The sequence below is a fragment of the Artemia sp. Qi Xiang Cuo genome, chromosome 3, assembly GCF_049724085.1.
Source record: "Artemia sp. Qi Xiang Cuo chromosome 3, ASM4972408v1, whole genome shotgun sequence".
Classification (NCBI taxonomy): Eukaryota; Metazoa; Arthropoda; class Branchiopoda; order Anostraca; family Artemiidae; genus Artemia; species Artemia sp. Qi Xiang Cuo.
The window spans coordinates 53,007,435-53,022,073 of NC_142796.1; the positions used below are offsets into that span (position 1 = coordinate 53,007,435).

Here is a 14,639-nt window from a genome sequence, read left to right on the forward strand (position 1 = left end):
CGCCCACACACTAGGTGGAAAGACAAAGCCGATGAATTCCTCACCCAAGCCCACATCCCAGTGGAAGAAGCTGCGAGCCTGGCAAGCGATAGGTCAACCTGGAGGCGCCTAGTCTCATCGTTCTCTACGCCGAACCCTCGGCAGGAGCCTTAAGTCAAGTAAGTAAGTTCCCCCGCCAACAAAAAAGATGGTGATTTCAATCAACAGATTGCTGGAAGATTGGTTTGATGGAGCAAGTGAAAGTAATGATGTTTCAACTCCCCCCAATATTCTAATGGACATTACCCCAGCTCAAACAGGTGTCATCGATCAAGAGAGGGTATCAGGGAGTGACAATGGTTGGTTCGACCCCGAAGTCCTTGATGCACTCGAAAAAATGAAGAAAAAGCTGGAGGATTTCACACTTCAATCCACCCCTATCATTCATAGTGACGGTGAATTTAGATAAATTGGTAGTGGTACGGAACAAAAAAATCCCGTAACATCCTCTGTATTGCCAGACTGTTATATGTCAAACTCTGCCTTGCACAGTTTATTTGTTAATAGGGCCAGGTTTGAGGATCCATTTAACACACTGCCTGCAGGTAGTATAATGACGGATCCAATAGACATATTACACTCCTCTATGTGCAAGATTCGATCCCTTCTTAAACAACAGGATGGGAATGGGGTGAAAGGGATAGCTTTAAAACATCCATCGTACAAAACAAGTTTAAATAAAAAGTGTGGTGAGGTGTATTCGTATTATATGCAAACTGAAATGCACACACTTCACCCGGTTTTGCATCATTTTGAGGGGGTATTTATGGATTGGGTGGACATTATGATGACTAAATTAGATAATTATAAGGAGAGGGATAGTGGGTCAGTTGTTTCACTTATTGAAAATGTAGATGTTAATGGGAGTAAATTAAAAAAGGATTTTATTTCAAGAGGCGGGAAGGAGAGGGGGAAGCCTAAATTTCTAAAATACAACTCAGATTTAAAGGGGTGTAAAGGGGTGAAACAATTTTGTTTCGACACAGGGCTAAAGTGCTTGAAGTATGCATTTATTATAGCAGGTCATATGCCCCTGCAAAAGGATGTCAGTATGGGTAATATTGCAGTTTGGCAGTTAATGGGCCAGGGAAGAGGGCAATGTTTTCCAAAGCAGATTTTAACTGTTTAAATGGACAATGTGTAGTAACACTTAAAAATATAGAAATTTTTGAGCGGGCTAATGAACATTTAAAGATTGGTGTTACTGGTCTATATATAATACAGAATTTGAGGAAGGGGAACGTTAAGATAAAAAGAGGGTAATATGTTCAGTGAGGTATTTGCCCATTGAATTGATGAAGCATTGGGTATGGCTTCTTTACGAGCCTGTCAATGAACCCGATTCAATTGAACATTTTTTTTCTATTAGAGAAATTAGTCGGGTTCTACTTGAAGCGAAGAAGTACACTTCACGTCATTATTGTCTTATTTATCTATCAGGTTTCCATACAGAATTAAAATTAGAATATCACTTGAGGCACCGTAAGTGTCATAGGTATCAATATGTTGAAACAATTAGTGGAGACAACCATCTTGTGATTCAACAATTTACAGAATTCACTCTTGCAGAGTCACAAGGTGGTGTTAGACTGTGAAGTCAAACTCAACGACGTGTACGATCAATCGAATTCGAATCGCGTTAAAGAACAAGACGCCATTGTTGTCTCTTTTGCACATGCACAAAGAGATCCTAGTAATTCCATGCAATTGGTAGAGGTTTTCGAGACAATGGGTGGAGGGGATTGTATGGGCACAGCCATGATTGCACTTATTAAAATGCTAATAAGTCAATTTCACGACTGCACAATGCAGCCTATCGAATGAGCCTATCACCAGAGGGTGAGTTGGCCATTAGAGATAAAAATAGGGTTGGGCATTTAAGGAGAAATTTTTTGAGGGTATTGAAGAGGTGCCAGACCACGATCATGATCACTTAAGCAACCCAATTTTATGGGGAGAGAGTAACGTTCACGGGATGGCCCACAAATATTTTGTATAAACGTTAAACAACAATACTTTCTACTGGTTTACGTACACAATTCCAACTATGATATGTGATTAATATTACCAGAATTGGCACGTTTGCAGAGAGGCGATGTAGACGGCACATGGGTAGATGGTTGTTGCTCTTATTATATCATACCCAAATCCTCTGAGAAGCTGCTGGTCTTAGTTTTCAAAGCGAAAACAATTGATAATGGTAATATGTGCTTGAATAAAATCCGTTTTTAAGTTTCATATGATAAATTACTGTCTGTAACTGCCAAACAAAAATCAGTAGGCCTATAATCATAGTAGACATTGTCTTCACAGCGATGGCGTAGAAACCTGATTCTCCGGTTATTACGGCAACTGAAGCATAGACCAGGTTCTTCTTCCCAGAAAAATTTAAAACCATGACGAAACCAGTTTCTTACAAACCTCTCAAGTAATTTTAAAGTAAACTCTTCATAAAAACTTACCGCCGGTTCCAATAACCAACAGTTAATTGACGATTTTACGTCGTCATCATCATTGTAACGTTTGCCACTGAGGTGGCAACCGATTGAACTAGAGATGAAACATATGATTTGCATATCACGCCCAAATCAAGGCAACAAAATATGGAATGGAAACACACACACTCCCCTGAAAATTTGAAGACCGAACAGACTCTCTCCTGGCACAAAATCATGGCGTCAATGTTTTGGAATAGGCATGGTATTTTTTTGGGTCGACTTCATGCAACAAGGAAACATTATCAAGGCAGAAGCATACTGCCTAATCCCAGAAAGCTCCGCAGAGCAATTAAAAAAAACATAATAATGGAACATGGCATGCTTACAAAGGGAATTGTCCTTCATGAGAATGCAAGACCTCACACTGCTGGTCAGACCCGTAATTTGTTGGACAGTTTTGGCTGGGAAGTTTTAGACCACCCATCATACAGTCCTGATCTTGCTCCGAGTGATTAACATCTGTTTCTCCACCTCAAGCAACACCTCAGTGGCAACTGTTGCAATGATGACGACGTAGAAACGGAAGTGAATTCTTGGTTATTGGAACAGACGGCAATTTTTTATACAGAGGTTACTTTAAAATTGATTGAGAGGTATGATAAGTATTACAACAAAGTTGGAAACTATGCTTTTAAATAGAGTAAAGTATATATTCTCTGAAAATAAATTTACTTTTTTGGAATTATCTTGTTGTGTACATGTGTTCAAACGGACCAAGCTTAAAAAACACGCCTCGCATTTTACACTGATGGAATTTGCCTGAATTTTTATACTAATCTCTTTTATTAGTCTTACTTTTTCTTTGCCGACTCCATTTTTTATGTGAAGATATTAAAGGGAATTGTCCGGAGGAAATTTTTACCGGGTTGCAGATGTATAGATGTATCTTTCCGTAAGGGAGGGGGAGGGTTTCAAGGGAGAAACTCTCCGTGAGGAAGTTTTAAACGGAATGAATTCTCCAGAGGGATTTTTCTGTGGGAGCAAATTTCTATTAGGGGGTGGGGTATTTGCAGGAAAATTTTAACACGGAGGAGGAGATTTCCACCATGATTTTAAAGACAATCTTTTAAAACGAAAGTAAGCTAAGAAAATTTTGTCACCTGGAGCCGTCCGCAAAAAATTTTTCGGGTGGAATTTTCAGCTAGAATGCGATTATCTGAGAGGAATTTTCCTGGTTTATGGGGGGTTGGTATTTTATTTGGGAATAACTGTTCATGGAGGGATTCTCCGACCGATAAAAATTCAATAAAAACACAAGTTTTTTCAACTGAAAGTCAGGAGCAACCATCGAAACTTAAAGAAAAGGAATTTATTACATATATAAGGGGGACTATCCCATCCTCGATAGTTCGCTCTTTACGCTCAAGTTTGCTTTTTATCCCAATTCCTTAACAACAAATCCTGAAACACAACGGCCGTATAATTAGAATAATATGCTTATCTAAATTTTCTTAAAAAAGTTACTTTCAGTTGAAAAAAAAACTTGTTTTTCTAATACTGAAAGAAACCGGGAAGGGTTAAGCGATTTTTTTTTTTGTCGTTTTATAGAAAAATACACATGCGTAAGGGGTTCTTTGATAGTAAAATAGAATTTTATCGAATAGGGTAGAAACTGGAATTGCACCCTCCTCTCAATATTTTGAAAATTGCCGTTCTTGTATCTTCATTTTTTAAATAGAAAAAATCCTCCTCCCTTTCTTTTTTTGAAATATAGCGCCACTGCTAAGGTTTCTCATTGAGAAAAAAAATACCTCCTTCTGTTAATCCTAAAAATAGTGAAGTTAATTATTTAAACCAAAATAATGTTTAGATTACCCTGAATATTTCATTACAAATAAACCAAAAAATCAAGTTTTTTCAAATGAAAGTAATTGTAACTCAGCGATATATATATATATATATATATATATATATATATATATATATATATATATATATATATATATATATATATATATATATATATATATATATATATATACAACAAACCACGTTCTATTGCTGGGGCAGCGAGGTGTCCAAGCAGAATTGTGGCCACTGACCTATCTTTAATTTTAGGAGAAATTTAAATAAATTTAAAGCATATTGCTCTGGAATTAAATATTTTTCTTACTTTTTCTAATCTATATTGGAGTGTTAATAACAAGTGATAGATTTTTTGCTATTGTTTCATCTAAAAGGGTCGATTCATTTGTATACTACTCTGTATACAAATCTGTCACTTAATTTAGTATTCGAAAAACTGAAAATGGACATTAAGAAATCTTTTATTTTTTCTGATATCGGATTTTTGAAAATTGATACTTTTAATAAAAAAAAACCCGAGGGACGAATTTCTGTAGAAGTACTATTAGTTCAAGATGTTATAGCTTGGATATGATATGCGACTTATTGGAATTTGTTCTGTTCAATACTTTTATAAGATTTGATGGTAATTTATATAAACAAACTTTTGGCATTCCTATGTTTGGGAATGCTAGTCCATTTATAGCGGACTTGTTTTTAAGTCAATTAGAATATGAATATATGAAAAATACAAATAGCCCAAGCAATGTAAAATATAACCTTTCAAATAATAAAAGATATTTGGACGATCTCTTAGTAATAAATTGCGCGGAGTTTATTGAGATTTCAAAAAATATTTATCCACAAGAGTTAATTCTGGAGCCTAGCTATGGGACAGGACACTCTGACCATTTCTTAGAATTAAATATTAATATTTCAGATAATAATACATTAGTTTTTAAAATATATAATAAAACGGATAATTTTAATTTTGAAGTAATTAATTTTCCATTCCTTGAAAGTAATATACATTCAAATATTAATTATTCAGCTTATTATTCCCAATTATTTAAATATGCAACAATTTTCAGTAATTACACATATTTAAAAAATAGATGTAAAAAGCCTAGCCAAAAACTGATCTTAAGAGGTTTTTCTGCCAATAAAATTAGTTGACAATTTAAAAAATTTAGTTTTCTGTATCATTAACCTGTATATTTACCTGTATCATTAGGTAAATATACAAAAATTATAAAGAAATACTGAATGATATTTTAATATAATTTCTCTTTCACTTTTCTTTTTTGGAATTTTGAATTTGTACATTGTTTGCAAACCAGTTTGAAGGACTCTAAATCTATAATTGGTTTTAGATACCAATAAAACACTTTGTCTGATAACTCACGTCTGGACCAGTCTTTATTTGTTCCAGAGTTTTCTTTGCTTTCATTGACCAATGGGATTTCATTAAGGAAAGAACCAATCTCATTTTATATGTATTTTTTGAATAGTTTTACTAGTCTGCATGTATTTCACAATTTTTACCTTACATAGGGATACCATAAACATCTTATGGTAGAGGCTCTACTGTGCAGGGTAAGGAAATTAAAGCCTCGAAACCCGTTAAGGCAGGTGGTATTTCTTCTGATGAGCCCTAATGAAAGGTACTACTTGGAGATATTTCGCTAGATTCAAAGTGCTTTTGCTTGTAAATTAATTTAAAAAAAATTTTCCACAAAATAAGTTTTTCAAAGAAACGTAACGAACTCAACTAACAAAAAATGAACAAAAATAACATCAAATAATCTACCAAGAGTGAAACTACCACAAATCATCATCGATAAATCAATGAAACCTAAAACGAACAGAAATTACAATAAATAACCGAGTAAAACTCAAAACGAGGAAAAATTAACATAAGTTGGGCTCAAAAACCCTATTTCTTCTCATGGCCAGAACAAAATTTGCACTTTACTGAAAAAATTATAAATGTTTTTACTTTTATAACTTTAATAAATCAAATAATATTAACATTTTGATCACTAAATATCAGTATATGTATAATAAACTGACAAGGCAAAGTCATTTGTATTTTTTCAGTAGAGTGCAAATTTTGTTCTGGCCTTGGGAAGGCATAGGGATTTTGCGGGGTAAAAGAAAATAATGCTTTAAATCTTTTCGTTTTTTAAGACTTTATAGTTTGGCCTGCTGTTTGTATGCTGGAGAAAAATTTTCAGCAATTTTTAACAACATACACCCTTTTAAAAATATGGACACAAATATTACTCTTTAAACTAGTTTCATACCTCCTCTAGTTGACCTGAAATGGAAAACTTGATACCATTCGAAAACAAATCTGTTTACTTTCTTTGATAGCTTGGATACACTTACGCTATTTTGATTTAGTTAAATTTTAAGAGCAGAAGTAGCCCCGAAAATTTGAACATAATACCCTCTGTCGTTCTTGGAATACTGCTGAGATGCCTTATTGGGAATTAGCATTATCCCAGTGCATTTTGATTTAATCTTAAGGCAATATTTAGTTTTTAAACATAATGGGCAAATGGGAGTGTTGGCATGGGAGGTTGAGAGTGGAAGGGGGATTAGTTGCCCTCAAATCAGTTTCGACTATTAATAAGGGCATCAGCCCTTTCTATTTTCAATCGAATGAGACCTTTTCGAAGTTCCCACGACAACTCTTTCGATACGAAGTACCCTGGTCTAAACAACAACAACAACAACAACAAAATATCACTAATCACGACAAGGATTTCAATAAAAACCTTATATGCCCCCAAGGCATAACTTATAACCCTTGCCCTGGGGGTTGTGGGGGAGTGTCCCTCTCAAAAACATATTTTCTATCTGGAAATCAACTACGCTGAACACAATAGCTATCTCAAAATTTTTATTAGTTGTGTATGGGGGAATGAAGGGTGCGAGGGGGGGGGGGGCTAGTTGCCGTCCAATCAATTTCGACTATTAAATAGGGCACTAGCCCTTTGAATTTCCAATTGAATGAGCTTTTTTGAAGTTTCTACGACAACGACGCCTTCTATAAAAACCTTATATGCCCCCTGGGCATGACTTAAAACCCTTGCCCTGAGGGCTATGGGGGAGTATCCTCCTCTAAACATATTTTCTATCTGGAAATCAACTACGCTGAACACACTGGCTATCTCAAAATTTTGTTTGGATGTGTTTGGGGAAATGAAGGGCGTGGGGGGGGGCTAGTTGCCCTCCAATCAATTTCGACTATTAAAAAGGGCACTAGCCCTTTGAATTTCCAATCGAATGAGCCCCTTTTGAAGTTTTTTACGACAACACATTCTATAAAAACATTACATTCCCCCAGGGCATTACTTACAACCCTTGCCCTGAGGGTTTTGGGGAGTGTCCTCCTCAAAAATATATTTTCTATCTGGAAATCAACTACACTGAACACAATGGCTATCTCAAAATTTTTATTGGTTGTGAATGGGGAAATGAAGGGTGCGAGGGGGGCTAGTTGCCCTCCAATCAATTTCGACTATTAAATAGGGAACTAGTCCTTTGAATTTCCATTCGAATGAGCTTTTTTTGAAGTTTCTACGACAACGACGCCTTCTATAAAAACCTTATATACCCCCTGGGCATGACTTAAAACCCTTGCCCTGAGGGCTATGGGGAAGTATCCTCCTCTAAACATATTTTCTATCTGGAAATCAACTACGCTGAACACAATGGCTATCTCAAAATTGTGATTGGATGTGTTTGGGGAAATGATGGGCGGGGGGGGCTAGTTGCCCTCCAATCGCTTTCGACTATTAAAAAGGGCACTAGCCCTTTGAATTTCCAATTGAATGAGCCCCTTTTGAAGTTTCTACGACAACACCTTCAATAAAACGTTATATGCCACCAGGGCATTACTTACAACCCTTGCCCTGAGGGTTTCGGGGGAGTTTCCTCCTCAAAAATATATTTTCTATCTGGAAATAAACTACGCTGAACAAAATAGTTATCCCAAAATTTTTATTGGATGTGTTTGGGGGAATGATGGGCATGAGGGGGGGCTAGTTGTCCTCCAATCATTTTTGACTATTAAAAAGGGCACTAGCCTTTGAATTGTCAATCGAATGAGCCTGTTTTTAAGTTTCTACGACAACACCTTCTCTAAAAACCTTATATGCCCCCAGGGCGTAACTTAAAACCCTTGCCCTGAGGGCTCTGGGGGAGTGTCCTCGTCAAAAACATATTTTCTATCTAGAAATCAACTACGCTGAACAAAATGGCTATCTCAAAATTTTGATTGGATGTGTTTGGGGAAATTATGGGCGTGGGGGGGGCTAATTGCCCTCCACTCACTTTCGACTAGTAAAAAGGGCACTAGCCCTTTGAATTTCCAATCGAATGAGCCTTTTTTGAAGTTTCTACGACAACACCTTCTATAAAAACCTTATATGCCCCCAGGGCATAAGTTACAACCCTTGTCCTGAGGGTTTTGGGGGAGTGTCCTCCTAAAAAATATATTTTTTATCTGGAAATCAACTACGCTGAACAAAATGGCTACCTCAAAATTTTTATTGGATGTGTTTGGGGGAATGATAGGCATGGGGGGGCTAGTTGCCCTCCAATTACTTTCGTCTATTAAAAAGGTCACTAGCCCTTTGAATTTCCAATCGACTGAGCTTTTTTTGAAGTTTCTACAATAACGCCTTCTTTAAAACCTTGTATGCCCCCATGGCATTAATTAAAACCCTTGCCATGAGCGCTCTGGGGGAGTGTCCTCCTCAAAAATATATTTTCTATCTGGAAATCAACTGCGCTGAACAAAATGGCAATATCAAAATTTCGATTGGATGTGTTTGGGGAAATGATGGGCGCGGGGGGGGGGGCTATCTGCCCCCCAATCTCTTTCTACTTTTAAAAAGAGTACTAGCCCTTTCAATTTCCAATCGAATGAACCTTTTTTGAAGTTTCTACGACAACACCTTTTATAAAAACATTTTATGCTCCCAGGGCATAACTTAAAAACCTTACCCTGAGGGTTGTGAGGGAGTGTCCTTCTAAAAAACATGTTTTCTATATAGAAAGCAACTACGATGAACAAAATGGCTATCTCAAAATTTTGATTGGATGTGTTTGGGGGGATGATGGGCGGGGGGGGGGCTATTTGTCCTCCAATCACTTTCAACTATTAAAAAGGGCACTAGAACTCTCAATTTCCAATCGAATGAGCCCCTTTTGAAGTTTCTACGATGACCCCTTCCATAGGAAGTGCCCTGCTCTAAAGGAAAAAATAATATAACGTACATTGTGCCAACACCGTTCTTATATGCCCTCAAGGCATAGCTTAAAACCTTTGCCCCGAGGGTTGTGGAGAATGTCCTCCTAAAAACATATTTTCTATCTGGAAATCAACTACGCTGAACAAAATGGCTATCTCAAAATTTTGATTGGATGTTTTAGGGGAATGATGGGCGTGGGGGGGGGGCTAATTACCCTCCAATCACTTTCGACTTTTAAAAAGGGCACTAGCCACTCCAATTTCCAATCGAATGATCCCTTTTCGAAGTTTGTACGACAATTCCTTCGATACGAAGTGCCCGGGTATGGAGGAAAAAAAAACACATTGTGCCCACATCATTCTTTACTACTGCCTATGATTTACAACGACTTACATTTTTTTATGGCAACTTTGCATGGATTTGGACATTTCGATTTGGTTGATGGTTCGGTTATACTGTTTTGTCCTAGGTAATTGGATAGATGAGTAAGGTTAAAACCTCGTTCAAGTGCATATTTATCGCAATTACTGGATTAGGATGACAGTCCTATTCTTCTTCTTCTCTCTCTCTCCTTTTTTTTTTTTTTTTTTTTTTTTTTTTTTTTTTTTTGATGATAGTCCTTTATTTATCTTCTCTCTCTCTCTCCTTTTTTTTCTCGCCAAGTAATTACCTCTAAAACATTATATATATAGCCTTAGTAGCAGTAGTAGTTGCAGCAGTTTAGTAGTAGTAGCAGCAGAAATAGTGGCAGTAGCAGGTGTCATAGTAGTAGAAATAGTAGTGGTATTATATTCCGGTCTTTCGAACGCATGGGAGCGTCAAACCTACTCATCTGTTTCTGGACTTGTAAAATGGCAGAGCTCATGTGGAGCAAAGTTTCACATGAGCTCTTTTATTTTTTTTTCGTTTTGGATTTTGTTCGTAACTTATTGTTTTTCCCCGAGTAAGTTAGTTTTCTTTTTTTTCAATTTTATTTGTTCTCTTTTCTTTTATTGATTTAAAAACCATTTTCCCACAAAATAAGTTTTTCAAAGAAAACTAAAGAGTTATGTTAAACCAAAAATGAGCAGATTTAAAAGTGAAGTAATTATCCATGCGCGAAATTACCACAAATCTAAATCAGTTAATAAATGAAACCCAAAACGAACAGAAATCAAACAGTTTGTGGTAACGAACTGTAAGTAAGGAGCGACCCGGCTCAATGGTAACCGAAACTCTAAAAAACGGAATTTGATACCAAGAGATACATCAAAAGGATCAGATTTTAATTCTGATTTTAAATATATAAGTTTCATCAAGTTTAATCTTACCCATCAAAAGTTACGCACCTGAGAAAATATAGCTGATTTTCGAAAAAAGGGGAAAGACCCCCTAAAAGTTGTAGAACCTTAATAAAAATCCCACCATCATATTCAGCGTATCAGAGAACCCTACTGTAGAGGTTTCAAGCTCCTATCTACAAAAATGTGGAATTTTCCATTTTTTGCCAGAAGAAAGATCACGGATGCGTCTTTATTTTTTTTTTTTTTTTTCCCAGGGGTGATTGTATTGACCCAGTGGTCCTAGAATATCGTGGGAGGGCTCATCGGAACGGAAATTAAAAGTTCTAGTGCCCTTTTAAGTAACCAAAAAAATGGAGGGCAACTAGGCCCCCTCCCGCGCTCAATTTTTTCCCAAAGTCCCCCTTTCAAAATTTTGAGACAGCCATTTTGTTCAGCATGGTCGAAAATATTATAACTATATCTTTTAGAATGATTTAATCCCAAAGGCCGCAAGGGGAGGGTTGAAAGTTATGAACTTTACCCAATGTTAACATATAGTATTGGTTATTGGGAAGTATACAGACGTTTTCAGGGGGATTTTTTTCTGGTAGTGGGGGATGGATAGGGGTCGGGGGTTATATGGGAGGATCTTTTCATGAACGAAGGTTTCATGGGGGAAGGGACATTGCAATGAAGGGGGCGCCGGATTTAAAATAAAAGCCAAAATAAAAGCTGCATTAACTAAAAAACGATCAGAAATTAAATAAAAAAAAACAAATTTTTTTAAACTGAAAGTAAGGAGCGACATTAAAACTTAAAACGAACAGAAATTATTCCGTATATGAAAGGGGCTGTCTCCTCCTCAACGCCTCGCTCTTTACGCTAAAGTTTTTCGTTGTTTAAAAAAAATAGAGTCGTTAGAAAGTCAAACTTACTATATGTAGAAAATAAGAAAAATTTCATAGGTCAATGCCCTTGTCCCGAGAGCTGTAGGATGATTGACGTGCACAAAGTCACTAGACCTTTAAGATATGGTGAAAAAATGGCTACCTCAACATTTTCATTATATATGTTTGGGAATTGATGGGCATGGGAGGGGTCCTGGTTGCCCCTCAATCACTTTTGATTGAAAAATGGCACTAGAACTTTTAATTTCCTATTGAATGAGCTCCTTGAGTTGTATGGCTGGCCCTCAGGACCATTGTTAGACTCATCTTTGAGGTGGTCCTGATCATTTGGTGATATCCTATGATAAAATATTCTTATATAGTATACACAAGAAGAAAAAGTCTATGTACAGCCACAAGTTCAAGGTATTGACAGTTCCGCAGTCATTATTGACATTGAAAAACAAAATTTGGGGTAAAAATTTGTGACAGAGGAAAGACCTGCAAGTTGCGATCCGTTTCCAGGTCCCTGTCATCTTCATTGATTATTTGTTGTTATTCATGGACATATTATTGGCATCTGACACTCGTCTTTGGGTGAGAAAAATTCATGCTTATTTCTATCACGTTGAGTCACTTGTTAGAAAGAGCTATAGAGGCCGCTTACAATCGGAGTTGATGGATTAGATACATCTGCTAAGTACCCCATTATTATCTTCTGATGTCCAAGAAAACTACCACTGCCGGAATCCTAGGACCACTTTCAGATTTCCATATACAAATAACCCCAGCTCATTAGGAGCCATCTGACGAAACAAATGGTCCTACATAGTAAGAAATAGAAAAAAAATACATAGTTACAAATGGTTTTTACATTTCAGAAGCTGAGTCGGCTAACGCCCACATATTTATCCTTTTTTAGTTACGCATATGCTAGTCTATCTTTTATATTAGTGTTGGTACTCACGTCAGGTCGATTGAGATAGCCTTTTGCGAGCTGTGGTCCTCGTAGACATAATTCTCCATCTTGGTTGGGTCCCAGCTCTTGTCCAGTTTTTAAGTCAATTGCTTTCATTTCAATGTATGGTAAAGGGTAACCTAGAGTTCCTGGCCGGTCAGCTAGAAAAGTGAATTTGTTATGAAAATAATAGGCAATGTTTAGTAATCATTGAACTTCAATTAATGATTATTAATGTAAAATTTCAGAGCTTTTTTTATTCTTGAACGGCTACTTGTCAAATGTTTAAATTGTGTTGTTTTTTGTTTAATAAAGTTTTAATCCAATTCAACCTAATCGTAGGCAACAGTCGCACATCCAGTCTCGAAAAGGCTTCTGGGGCCCAGACTAAATGTACATGAGTATCTGTATCTTAACATCAAACCAAACTATGTTATTTTTATGCTGTGGGTTCAAAATATGAACTTTACCTTACTGCCAATGTGTCGGACTGAAACAACATCTATAACTATAACTTGAACCGAGCCAAACTTTGTTTAGGCAAAAAGGTTTTAACAAACAACACAAACCATATTTATGACTCCATCCAAACTTTTTTATCTCTATCACTTTATAAGACTATATATATATATATATATATATATATATATATATATATATATATATATATATATATATATATATATATATATATATATATATATATATATATATATATATATATATATATATATATATATATATATATATATATATTTATATATATATACATATAATATATATATATATATATATATATATATATATATATATATATATATATATATATATATATATATATATATATATATATATATATATATATATATATATATATATATATATATATATATATATATATATATATATATATATATATATATATATATATATATATATATATATATATATATGTATATATATATATATGTATATATATAATTTCCTGAACTTTAAACTGCGTAGAAGAAAATGGCTATCTCAAAGTTTTGATTGGATGTGTTTGGGGAAATGGTGGGCGTGGAAGGGGTATTAGTTGGATTCCAATCACTTTTGACTATTAAAAAAGGCACTAGCCATTTAAATTTCAAATCGAATGAGCCCTTTTTGAAGTTTCTACGACAACGCGTTATAAAAAAAACTTAAATGCCCCCAGGACATAACTTACAACCCTTGCCCTGAGGGCTTGGGGGGGGGGGGGTTGTCATCCTCAAAGACCTAATTTCCAGGATTTTAAACTACGTTGAACAAAATGGCTATCTTAGAATTGTGATCGGATGTGTTTGGGGAAAGGTGGGCGTGAGAGTGGGTTTAGTTGTCCTCCAATCACTTTCGACTATTAAAAAGGGCACTAGCCCTTTGAATTTCCAATGGAATGAACCTTTTTTGAAGTTTCTACGACAATGCTTTCTATAAAAACCTTATAGACCCCAGGGCATAGCTTACAACCCTTGCACTGAGGGCTGTGGGTGAGTGTCCTCCTTAAAAACATAGTTTCTATCTGGAAATCCACTACGCTGAACAAAATGGCTATCTCAAAATTTTGATTGGATGTGTTTCGGGAAATGGTGGGTGTGGAGGGGGTGTTAATTGCCTTCCAATCAATTTCGACTATTAAAAAGGTTACAAGCCACTCCGATTTCAAATTGAATGAGCCCTTTTCAAAGTTTCTACGGCAACTTCTTCGATACGAAGTGCCCTGGTCTAAAGGAGAAAATAATAGATAATACATTGTGCCAAATGGTGAAATGGTGAGCGTGGAAGGGTTGTTAGCTGCCTTTCAATTACTTTCAACTATTAAAAAGGGCACTATTTTAGTGCCCTTTTCCCTTTTCCAATCGAAGGGCACCATTCTCTTTTCCAATCGAATAAGCCCTTTTCGAAGTTTCTAAGACAACTTCTTC

At 35.9% G+C, this 14,639-nt stretch overlaps 1 protein-coding gene across 1 annotated transcript in view; it reads right to left on the reverse strand.

Annotated features, from left to right (window-relative positions):
* Positions 1-14,639, reverse strand: part of LOC148954268 (uncharacterized) — a 309,906-nt gene that overhangs the window by 50,225 nt on the left and 245,042 nt on the right. Inside the window, exon 8 of the mRNA XM_089086137.1 lies at positions 12,706-12,857. Within this exon, the coding sequence (XP_088942263.1) occupies positions 12,706-12,857 (152 nt within the window). The remainder of the gene's footprint in view (positions 1-12,705; positions 12,858-14,639) is intronic.